Source organism: Rissa tridactyla, chromosome 1 (genome assembly GCF_028500815.1).
Source record: "Rissa tridactyla isolate bRisTri1 chromosome 1, bRisTri1.patW.cur.20221130, whole genome shotgun sequence".
Lineage (NCBI taxonomy): Eukaryota > Metazoa > Chordata > Aves > Charadriiformes > Laridae > Rissa > Rissa tridactyla.
In genome coordinates, this window is record NC_071466.1 from 3,238,179 (window position 1) to 3,251,078 (window position 12,900).

The 12,900-nt window shown below is 39.7% G+C and overlaps 1 protein-coding gene across 7 annotated transcripts in view; it reads right to left on the reverse strand.

Moving 5' to 3' along the window:
• Window positions 1-12,900, reverse strand: part of SYTL2 (synaptotagmin like 2) — a 59,742-nt gene that overhangs the window by 21,122 nt on the left and 25,720 nt on the right. For all 7 annotated transcript variants that reach the window (XM_054188865.1, XM_054188869.1, XM_054188867.1 and 4 more), the window contains exons 3-5: window positions 10,008-10,156; window positions 7,127-7,262; window positions 591-663 (exon numbers count right to left, since the gene is read on the reverse strand). In XM_054188865.1, coding sequence (XP_054044840.1) covers window positions 591-663; window positions 7,127-7,262; window positions 10,008-10,156 — 358 coding nt within the window. The remainder of the gene's footprint in view (window positions 1-590; window positions 664-7,126; window positions 7,263-10,007; window positions 10,157-12,900) is intronic.

Sequence of the window (12,900 nt, forward strand, 5' to 3'; positions counted from 1 at the left end):
ATGAGCATTATAATTGTAATCAAATTGTTATATCTATATATATGTATACCAATCAATATACATAGAGTCTTGACAAAATAAATGGAAGTACAGTGATTTCCTCTGTCTCACTACCCTGTCAGCAGAGCCTGAAAGCATGCCTCTTAAATTGGACACATGACAAAAAAAACTAAACAACATGAACCAGGAAACTACCAAAAGTGACAGCGATAGCCTCATCTTGTTCTTTTTGAAGCAGAGAGAAGCCGTGACTCAAAGACACTTGAAAATTCCAAGTTGTTGCAAGTTAAATAATTTTATCTCTAAGTCTGTGACTTGAGAGATATTGGAACAGAGCAGGACAATCCCTTTCAATGGCTGAAGAGGCTGGAAATAACGTCAAGCACAGACAGCCACTGATTATACCCGTAACAGCTCTTTAGCACTGAACTTTCATTGGGTCTCATTATCTCCCTCCAAAACAAAAAATAGTCGATTTTTTTCCAACTTATTATGTTTCTTCCTCAAATCTTTAATTATCTTTACCACAGAAGCAAAGAAACACACAAAACGTAAAAGATAACTTCTGCTATATTCCGTACCAGTCATACCTTTACTGGTGAGACTGCTGCCTTCAGAGATCTTTCCTCTGGTTTGTCTAACACAGCGGTTATTGTTTTAGAACTGCGAAGAAAAAGCATATAACAACTTCAGCAAACAGGACATTATTTTAAGCCTTTTTCAAAAAAGCAAAAAAAAAAAATTCATTTATATTTACTCAAATATAACCCCTTGGCATCTGAAGTTTTCTGTTTACCTTGTTTCTCATCAGATTTAGAAGCAAACCTTCTTTCCATGGCAAGAGGATATTCTTGCTACTTTGTTTCCTTGCAAAAATTTCTTTGCTTGCTAAAGAATTCAATACAACTTCTTCTTGGCATGAGAGAAACCATAATTTTTATATCTTTCGGATTTTTGAGCAAGCTTTATGGAAATGTAGACAGTCTCCAAACAGTATCAGTGTTGCCACCCCCATCCTTGTCCTACATTTATACTTCTAGGACTGAAATCAAAGTGGAGGGAAGGGACAAAATCCAACAAAAATAGTTTTGCAAAGTGCCCTAGTCAGAAAAGAATCCGAAGAACCCCATCATCACTCTAGCAAAGATGTGACATGCCACAGACAACAACACATGCCCTCAGAGGTACATCTTGTAAGCTATTCTTTGAACTAAGAGCTATAAAATCCATGGTCGGATAGAATAAGTTAGTACTTGTGATCCTGACTCAGTATAACCCAAATAAGGAGAAATTAAAACAGCTAGAAGACACAGCTCCTATATTATATCAAAAAATATTTCATCTATTTGCAGAATGATGCAAGGGTTATTTTTTTCCAAAACAACCAGATTTCTATAATTTGAGATTATCTAAACATCTCAGATATGAAAAAGCACTTCTTTTTGGAAGATGGAAGTTAGAGGTGGATTTAAATATGGTCTTCGTATAACAACCACATTCAGTATCTTAACTCTGTATAGAAATTTCAGCATTAACCAGCTTATGTGCTTATGATGGGGATGGGGGAAACGGTACAAGGCAGGAATAATGAATATTCTCCAGATAGGAAATATGACATCAAGCTAGGAAGGAAAGCAACTTCTACATCTTTGGGGTTTTTTTTCCAATATAGATGTACAAGGAGATTCCCATACTGAATATTTCTTTGGTCAATGATCTTTAGTACGGGTGAGAAGGCTTTCAGATATTGATTGATAAGTAGCAGAGTTACGAGACAATGCTTTTGAGGGCAGGTGTGGTGTCTCAGGACAAGAAAACAGCTCCCAGCTCTCATCAAGTTCCAGGTTCAAACAGGAGCTGCCTCCTCACACGGACAAAGATCTCTCCAATCAGGGAACTGGCAACAGCCTGCCCTGCGGAGGGGAGAACAACTACCCCATCTCCTCCGGGGTGCACGACAGTTAACCTCAAAGGTTAGGAAAGAAAAAAAAAAAAACACAAAAAAACCCCCACAAACAAACAACGGCTGGCAGCCACCCTTGAAAGGCTACTGTCGTCTGGACTGCTACTTGTGTCTGAGAAATTACATCATTCCCATTTTATAAAGGGAAAAACATCATTACAGAGAAGGTAAGATAAGACAATAACGAGCAGCCTGAACATAAAGCTAGGAAAAAAATACCAGTTGTAACCTGAGCTATAAGCTTCTATATCTCTTCCTTGCCCTTTTGGTTCAACCCTACCTTAAGAAATATACCACCATGCATAGTGATCAAAACTTCAGGTACGTGCTGATCTTGTAAAGGAAACTATCTCATGGGTGAAAAAATAAACTGCTCCTATATTTCAACATTAACTGCAGCAGCCTCTTATATGCACACACCAGGTATAACGTTATTATTATTCTTTTTAGCCTTTGATAGTAAAAAAAAAATTTTTTTTTCTAGTTCTCCAAGAGCTCAATATTGCAACTTTAAAAGTTTCTTTTAAAAAAATATCATTACACATTACAGTTTTTAACCTTAGTTCTAATACTTTTTTTTTAAAAAAATCTGAAAATACATATATTTAAAGAATCTTCATTCTGCTGGAGTTTATATTCTTGCTTTTATAAGCACTTGAGTTTGTGTTTCTGTTTTTATGAGCACCTGTGTGCTCCTGCGCTTTGTGTCCCATCTACACCATCTACTGCTCAACAGGACAAACATGGTTGGGTTTTTTTGCCCACACCCCCCCCCCCTTTTTTTTTTTTTTTTTCTTTTTTTTTTTTTTTTTTTTTCTTTTTTTTTTTTTTTTTTTTCTTTTTTTTTTTTTTTTTTTTTTTTTTTTTTTTTAAGGTTTAGGTCATGAACACTGCAACCCTTCCCTCATTTTAAGCAAGGAAAATACAGTTACGTACCCTGGGCTGCAAGAAACCGAGAAGACATTCTTCAGTCTGCAGTTTTTACAGGTGGGTACGTAACTTTTTTAGGTGTCATTGAACACACACACACACAATCCCACAATATTTTAATGCAATGCTACTTCAGACTTACCATAGAATAATTAAAGTTAAATTGGCATTACATACTGAAAACTCTGCTCTAAAGGAAACAAAGTAGAGGGGGGAAAAAAATAAACAACACACCACCCCCAGGATCCTATAACTAAGTTTTGCAACAAAGGATCTGAAAATATGAGTTTAGCCACAACCCATACAGACGGGAAAACTGAACAAACAGTTCCCAGATATATCGCATTCACAAGGCTAATCTAAGAGAGTGTTTGAAGCCAAACTGATAAATATACCCAGATTAAGAAAATTCCTGCACTGCAATTCAGCAAAACAAAGTGCTGAGAACCACAATGAAGGCCCAAACTCCACACAGACTGGACAGGACTGGACAGGAGCTTAGAGGCAACAAGGTGAAGGCAGGAGCAAAGCTGGAGAAAGGGGTAATAGATTTGCAGGTCTTGTCAATACATTCTACCCAGAAATGGCCTCCTGTTCAAAGAAATGAACTTCCCTGGCCTCGTCCTGAAGGGTAGACAATCTGGTGTGAGTAAAGCTAGTGTGATTTAACAGTGCTCCCTAAAAATATCCTTATCTAGGTATCCCAGCACCCCTACTGTTGCAGAAAAGTTACACAGATTGTAAGAATTAGTGCTTTTGTGCAAGTTTTCACCTTTCAGAACTCTAGGATCCATGCTGTTCAACGTGAATATTTTCTAACCTCGGGAAGAAAACAACCTACAAATCTCAATTGGAAACATAAACCTCCCCTTTGACATTGTCCTTTTTTGAGATTCAACATATAGACAGATGGTATCACTGAACAGAGATAATATCGACAGTCACCCTATGAAAACTCGTTCTATGCAAGGTTACACCTTCGAAGACACATCGCACACCTGGCCTGGCTATGGTACGCAAGAAGAGTACTATGGTGATATAAGACCCAAGAAAAAAATCCTTCATAGCTTCATTACTGAATTTAGATATTTGGGGCATGGGGATGAAGATCACTATGCTAATTTTAAGAATATAGCTGTGGGCTGATTTCTGTTTCAACTAATACAGCAGCACCGTGACTCAACAGCAGTTGAACTGGTCCCAGGGCTGGATTTGACCCTCAGCAGTTTACAAACACAGATCTACCAGAACTGAACTTTCTTCCCATTCGGTAGGAATTGTTTTGGTTTAAGAATAGAATCCAGAACAAAAAAGGTCTAGGTAATTTGTTATCATGTATCTTCTGGTCCCAGTCCTCAGGTTAGCAGTTGTTCAGTTTATACAAAGCCTACAAGCCAGTTCTGGCCTGCCGCCCATTCCTAGAGGAAAGAAGGGGAAAAAAAACCCCACCCAAATCCTAAACCCCAAAGCTCCCACAAACCTACCCTTAAAGTGGCACTTTAAAATGTTTTAAAAGTTCAGGTGCTTGAACCGCATGTAGCATTTGGACACTAGAAGCTGTTAATTCACTTTATGGAATCCCAAACTCCAGAACGATACTCTGTTTCTTCCTCTTACCTCTACCCATTTTCAGGCTATTACGTTGCAAGAGAAACACTCAAGAGAAATTAACTCCTTGCAGCTCTGCTATCATAACAACCAAATCAGATGTTTGTAGTGTCTAGGCTTTCCTTTCCCACCCCAACTGGTAGGGTTATCGCCTCCCCAGCACTGTTTCCCCTCAGTTCCTGATCAGCTGCTGCCATTAGAGACAGGCACACAGCCATGTCAGAGCCGTTTCTTTCAGCATCCAGTATCAAGAGAACAGAAAGGAGGAGTAGTTTAAAATCATGTGGTGCCTCCTGCGATTGCCCACATGCAATGCTGTGTAGCCTTATCTCAGTCACAGTGAAATAAACCCATACTAAAATCATAAACAGTGAATTACACGTACCACGCACCACGTTTGATTGCTTCAGCTTTTGTCATTTTAGAAGAAAATAATCTGAGACATCTAATCAAGTATTTATGCAAAAGTAAATCACAGAATGGTCTGGGTTGGAAGGGACCTTAAAGATCACCTAGTTCCACCCCCGCTACCATGGCAGGGACACCTCCCACCAGACCAGGCTGCTCAAAGCCTCATCCAACCTGGCCCCATCCCTCCAGGGACGGGGCATCCACAGCTTCTCTGGGCAACCTGTTCCAGTGCCTCACCACCCTCACAGCAAAGAATTTCTTCCCAAGCAATTAAGCGCCCAGCCCACACATTCTAGATCACTTCCTAAGGTCCACTTCCAACCGCCTCATAAATCCTGGACTGCATGAGCTTGCTGTAGAGGGAAGATCTTGAGCTGTTGGTGAGAGTATGAGCACAGGTGAACAAGGCATGCAGGCTGACTAATTCCTGGCACAATTTGGGGCAAAGGGCAGGAAAGGTCCTGGACAATAATTACCAAGCTTTGCACGCCTGTGACCTGAAATAAGTCATCGAATCACCTCAAGTTAAAGACCACAATCAGTTTTTTTTATATTCCAAACAATTGCCGACGTGTTCTTAAACCTCATTATGTTATATATTTTTGAAGATGTTGCCCTGGCAGTTTATGAAATGTATTACTTTTTATTAATCACACAAAATCTGTGGAGTTGTAACGGTAAGAATAACATTATAAGGCTGTACTTCTTTTAAAGTATCATCTTTTCCTGATGTGCAAGACGACATGCAAAATACTCTAAAAGATATATTGAACAGCAGCATGTCTTGTGCCGTCCATAAAGAAATAATTCCTTAACAATACCCTGAAGGTAAAAGCCACCTATAAAAAAAACAACCCTACATTCAGTAACAACTGACTCTGTCGGCATTATCAGCCAGCTTGGCAGGGGGCTAAGCTCTTTGTGATAAGCAACATTTATCACCCTTATTGTACAACTTAATTTTTTGGAAAGTCTATAACAAATTGGTTTATTTGACCTTTTTGCAGCATGATTTCAGATGCCGGTAACACAAATACGCCTCTGAGCTCACTGATAATGGTACGTAAAGGGTAAGAAAGACCAGAAATGCAAGCCAGAGTTGTTAAGACTTACACCAACCTTTGGTGCCATTCATCGTGAACGTGCGTGCTCAGTTTGCAGACCACGAAAGTGAAAGATTCGACTGCTACTAGACAGTGTACAAATGCATAGTAGGAGAGAAGCCTTGCTGCAAAGAAAACAGACGACGTACAGAGAAGGACTTAGAAGACAGACAAGAAAGTGAAAGGTTACAGAGCTTATCAATGGCACAACCAGAAGTAAAAGAGTCATCATAAGAAGTAACTCTGGTTCTTACCTCACTCTGTTCCCTGAAAGCATGAACAATAGCTACCTGTGTTACACCCTGGTTCTTCTTTCCTCAGTGGTGTTGAGGAATCTGGCCATTTAAAGACACTTCGTCTCCACCTGCTGTCACCCTGGCTAAGAGATCAGCACTTTCCTTTTCAAATGCAGACTTTGGGAAAGCTTTTCACACAGGCTAACTCTGAATGGAAGCCTCTTCCTTCTAGAACAACATTTCTTTTTCTTGGTAGAATCTGACTTATTTTCCCCAAGTATCCAAAGATTCTGGTTCTTTCCGCCTGAAATACATTTGGTCTCCTTAAAAAGTCTCAGAGGTCTTAAACCATGCATCCCAAAAATCTGGAAAATTCTAAAGAGCAATTTCTCTGATTCTTCACAAGATCCAAGTTTAAAATTCAGGCTGAATGGTCTCATTAAGTGACTGAAGAGATGCAGAGGTTATTGCCCCCCTCTATTACTAACTGCAGAGGACTGATCATGGCCAGCCATTCCATGTCTCACGAAAATCCTGGTCTCACGAAATTGTGACATGAGAACGTGTGTGGGACCACTCTATACACCATTGACAACTTTTTCCTTGAAAAGGAAAAACTTTCCTTGAAAAGGAAAAACACCAAAAAACCAAACTTTCCTTGAAAGTTGTTCTGCATTTGAATGTAGAACAATTAACAATGCATGACTATGATTTATCAGCCTTTCACATGCACAGATTCCTTAGGCAATTCTGAGGAAAAATTAGATGATCTTTGAAATAAGAGGCAAGTACAATATTTTGGATGGAACTTAGAGCTCACAAGTTTCACCAGTCCCGATACATACACAGTAAGTGTGATTAAACAGACAGCTTACCTTGAACTAGATTTCAGTTCTTCTTCTTCTTGATGTTCCACAATGCCATGCAGTTCTGGTGACACAAAGACTTCTTTATTAACGTTGCTCACCCAGCTGTTCTTTGCTTTGTTTGGTTTGTTCTGACTCACTTCAGCTAAAACATGAAACAAGAATATTGTTGTCTCCCATGTGTTCATACAGGATTTCTTAAGCAGCAATTCAGTCCTACAGCTATTTCAAAAGTCCACTATACTTGAATTGTGTATAGAAGCTGATCTGGTGACTTTTGAAGAATATTTTTTTTTTAATGCTGCTAGAATGTCACATACTGCTCAGAATACTTCACTCTTACTCCAGGTACATCTGCTTTAGACCTTAAAGTGATCCTAAATGGAGAAGTTTTCTACAACCCTGGTAAAGGCTGATCCTGTAGTTCTTGCAGCTAGATAAACATTGAAAATTCAACCTTGGTGTCCTGAGGAAACAAAAATAATTAAACCATAGGAAACAGAAAATATGTTGAAGTTCAGTTACTCAAGTCAATTATTCCCTTCCTACAGCAGTAAACTGGAAGTTGGTCATAGCTCTCACTTAAGCAGGTGGCTAATCCCCCATGCATAGAATTGCCACATGAAGTTAAGAAGGTAAGTATAAAAAAACCCCAAACAAACAAAAAGCCCCACCTAATTTAGCAAATGCAAATACATTTGCATTTCTTTCTGGGGTGGGACAGAATCCTATTGTGATAATCCCTTTCAGAGTCAAAACATTATTTTACATTATTTCCTCTACTGCTTTTATGCACTTCTCCAACAGGTTAGAAACGAAGAATTTCTTAGCATGCAAAAATAAGCAAGATTTTTATTCTCATTTTTGCTATCCATAACTGCAAGCAAAAATACCTTAACATCTCATGAGCCACTGAACCCAAGCAATTGCACGTAGTTCCGAATGTGTCAGTATGCCCCTTTGTTCAAGTAATAAGATTGGGAGTTGTTAACCTCCCTTTAAGATAACACGGCTCTAAGCACTTTCCTTTAAGCTATAAGTTACTGAAAAATTTAGGTAGAATTTTACAGCTGATTTTCATAACCTTCAAGTCTAAAACCAGCCAAAACCACAAATGCTCCCCACTAACCACCTATGAATTTCTGCATTCTGTTCTGTTTCAGGCCTTTTCTTGTTAACTTAAAAACCCCAAACCCATCACGCGCAGTAACCTCCAACTGACTAAAATGCCATTACCCAAACTCATCTCTGGGAATATAGGAATTGAGAAGATGCAACATTGCAGGATTAGACACAGGAAAACAAGGTAAAGTTGTAGTTACAAAACCTATAGAAAGTAGCCAGCTGTAATCCATACACAGTATTGAGAGAAATACCATACTTGCTTCACTAGCACACAGCAAAATCCCTTAACAGAATTTAAAAAAAAAAAAAGTTACAAATATCAGTACAATCCAGTGAGAATAATAAGAGTCTTGCCCTTTTAAGTCAAAAGGGTTTAGTAGAACTAGAGGAGGTTAAGAGGGGATAGGGGTCAATTTCTCTAAGAAAAAATTCACTTTCTGTACAAAGAATGACAAAATAGATCAGGACTCCTCAGATTAGAAAGTCAGATGCTGAGACATTTATACCAGAAGTCTATAAAATCCTGTATACTATATATGTTTTTGTGAATATACATCAACTGTTTACTTTCTCTCTCGGCGATAACGTTAATGGTGATCAGTTCAAAACCAGAAAAGGAAATGGTCACTTCTTCTGTGGAAAACCTTCATTTTAAAATGCTGAGAGAGAGGACATGGTGAATATTAAAAAGGCATGGCTTTAAAGAACTCCTTAAACAAATTAATGGGGGAAAAACTAATCCAGAAACACCTCCTCTATTTCAAAAAAAGTCTGAGGTGCAATTGGCTGCAGGCTGGTCCTGGCCTTTAGAGCCTAAACATGCTTTAGGCCTTTAGAGCCTAAACATGCTGCCAGGCTCTCCCAGAGGCAGGGTGACAGCTTTTGGTCTGGTCCAGTAGAGCAGCTTTTATGTTCTATTCTTCTGTTTTGTTTCTCTCCAAACAAAAAAACGTTTTTACTTCTGATGTTAAACACAGTGCATTATCTTCCCACATTCTATTTTTTTTAAATAGGAGTTTCAGCATATAACATCTATTATCAAGTGAGCACCAAGCTTGTCAACGTTACTTAGTGTACACACAATATACTACGACCCTACCTGTACTGCTAAATTAGTGTCTGCAACTGTTATCTGGCACATGAACACAGCTGGCTTTAACAAACATTTCTAACAGATCATTTGAGGGCACCCACCATGATGTGGGCAATGGTGGGTGCATTCGAAGGTAATGAGGACACAGGATGCCAGTTCTAGCTGCCAGAGCTCCCGGCACATATATTTCAGAAGTTACAACCACTAGCTCTAGCTCACGGTGCCTACCATTTCAAATCAATTTGAAGCACCTTTCGTGTCCTTAAAAATAAAAACATAAATTAAGCCTCAGAGGTCTCAAACTAAGCACCCAAAATCTTGGAAATCCATACTAAAGAGCAATTTCCTCAATCTCTTGATTCTTTGCACATGCCAGGGTAGCTCCCAGGGCCTCAAAAACGGGCATGAGAATGCAGTCCAGGAGTGCAAAGGGCTTTTATTCCTACACATAAACACAAGCCAGTCCCTCCTGTTAGTCATCCCACAGAATTCTCTCTTTAATACACAGCACTGGAAAGCTTACACTCTAAACTACATGGAAATCTCCCTTTTGCATCATTTTCTGCTTGCAGAGATAGCAGTATTTCTTCTTGTATTTCACAGACAATACTGTCTGATATTAGCTAAGTAAGAGCCGGCCTTTCCAAAATAAAATATAAACCAAATGCTTACCAAGAGTGGCAGGCTTCCGGCGCATGGAAGCTCTAATAATATCTGCTCCATGTATCTTATCTCTGTGCCTCTTTGACTTTGCTTCATAAAACCATTGCCCACTCATATTCTTTAGCTGAACATCATCTTTGACTTTTTCTGGTAAATGCCTGGGGAGAGGAAAAAAAAAGCAAATTGAGCAGATGAGATACATACAATCTACTTACCTGTTTGAACAGAATAAAAGACAGATTTTTGGGTTCTTTTGGGGGGGAATTGCATTGGGGTTTTTTTTTTAACCCTGTCTCACCATGTTATTTCCATCTTCCAACCTGTTACTTTCCTTATTTAATTATGAAGGACAACAATGCGCTGGAGAGCGAAGATCCTCAGCCCTGTTACCCTCAGAGCATCAGTTGAAATAACTCTTAAAATAAAAATACTTTGCTATGATAAACTCTTAAACTCTCAAGCAGAGACAGCCCTGGAGAAGTCCCCAGTAACAGCAGATCTTGACTTCTTGCCTCCAAAGGTCAGTTTTCTGAGGTTAAAATTGAGATAAGGTAGCAGGGCAGTATAAGGAATCTGTGCCAGAATTAAGTTTCTGTCTATTTTGGGGCTCAAAAGATGCCTTTTCAGGCTGTTCATACGGCACACTACATTCACATGTATCTATTAAACACACACTCCAAAAGCCCACTGGAAAGATGGTGATGTTTTTTCCATAGGTTACACAAAAATCCTTACACGAATAAAAGTTATAAAGGAAGGCAGCATCAAATGGAAGAAACAACAAAATAAGTTTGTGCAGTTTTTTAATCTACATGTATGCATCACAGGATCTGCAGCCATTTTAAATACTATGAAGCAATTTTTTAATAATTTCATTTCAGGCTTCAGGGTCACCCTGCTTTTATGAAGCATACTTTAACAGAATAAGGAGTTGCTATGTGCAATTTGAAAGGTTGCTTTCTTTCCTTGTTAGGCATATAACACATTAGGCATATGCTTATACATAGCCTGGAGACTAACCTGCAGCCCAGGAAAGTTACTACATAGATTTAGAGAGTACTTAATCAAAAAGATCAAGTCAGGTTTCATCTGCCACCTCCGTTTATGTCCTTTCCTTCAGCAAACAAGGTAATAACAGAGCCCAAGGGAGGAATCAAAACAAATCAAGTTACTCAGACACTTTAAGGTTAAATGCAATCCACGTTGCTGGGGGATGGAGCTATCTTCCACAGACAGATCCTTCCAATCATAGAATGGCTTGGGGTGGAAGGAACCTTTAAAGGTCATCTGCTTCAACCCCAAGGCAGTTCATGCCAGTTTTATATTGCCCATGAGTTTAGCAGAAGGAACTTCTAGTGCAATCAAGTAGCTATGATGACAGACCTTTTACTATAGGTTGCATATTTGACTGTCAGGTACAGACAATTGTTTGCAGAGGAGAAAGGACACTGAGCCAGTCCCAACCACCACACTAAGGATAGGCCATTCTCACCTATCACTCAACTTCTCCTTCATCCTTGTACGACCAGAAATGAAAAGGCTTATTTGAAGGCATCAGCTATATTAGAACTTGAATACTGAAACTCTTTTTTGAAAGTACTGTCAACAGTCAGTCCCTCCTAGGTGTGTAAACAGCTCCTCTATCCCAAATCAGCCACACACTGAGCCTGCCGGGAGTCGAGGTCACCATTAGCATTTTTAATGCCAAGATTCAACAGTCCATAGCATTACTGGGCCATTTAAAATTTGGCTATCCCTCTTCCTTATAACTGTGCTCTTAGAGAAAAGAGCCAAAATACACCTTCTCATGTGCTGCAAGTCTTCCAAGTTGGAGCATGAACACAGCAGTAGCTTCCCTCTGTCCTCAAGCAAATATATTACTCAGGTATGAGCCAATTCCTCATTGCTCAGCCAGTTTATGAACACAGACAGCAAGAATAGTGGAAACATGGCACGCAAGAACTTTTTACACAGATGATTGCCTCTCCCTTTCACCTTCTTTCCCATGTATTATTTGCCTTCTCAGAACAGATGCTCCTTAGGGCTAGGGACTGGCTTTTAATCTGTTTGTACAGCCTGCAGGGCAGAAGAGCTCCGACCCCAGCTAGTGCTTCAGGGCAGCGTGACAACACATGGCAAGGGAGGTTCTCTAGCGGGAAGGTACTGAGTCACAGCACAAGTATTCAGCGCTCTCACCCTGTTTGATTCAACCCTTTTACCCCAGACACTGCTCACTCCTTTCGCCTTTGTATTCAACCACTGAAACTATGGCGTGGTAGACCTTTACCTCTCAGCTGTGTCAGCCTACTTACCTGCTTGTTAGACTCAGATCTGCGACTGAGCAACAAAACATGAGCAGGACAGAGACAGAAGCATGGATTTTTCATAGCTCTAGACTCTTATTAAATGTCACCCGTGGCCAACACATCCATCATTTTGGCTGAAAGTGAACGTCAGGTACCTGCTTGCTGCCTATGGAAGTTATTATACCTTAACTCCACCAGCTTAACAGGCCTTCTAGATTTTGGGAGATAACTATGCTCGCTAAACTAAGGTATAAACACACCCTAAACTTCCCCAGTACTTCCTTCACAAGTGACCCATGTGGCTGACAGGGCTTGTATGGTAAGAAGCGACAGAAGCTCACAGCAGCTGACTTACAAACTAATTCTTTTGCCTTCTCTTCTCACCTTGATAGCACTTGACCTTCGTTAGCTTGGCTTACTCTCTTCAAGAGAAGTATTTAGCCTCTCAGTCCCATTTTTTGAGGAACTAGAAGCCTATTCCCAGGGACTCCCCAGCCACAAATAAAGCAGCAGATTTCCATTATCAGAGCAACAATTGGTTCTATGCCTTGGTAGGGAAAAAGGCTGTTAAGAAGTCTACGTTCACCAACACATCA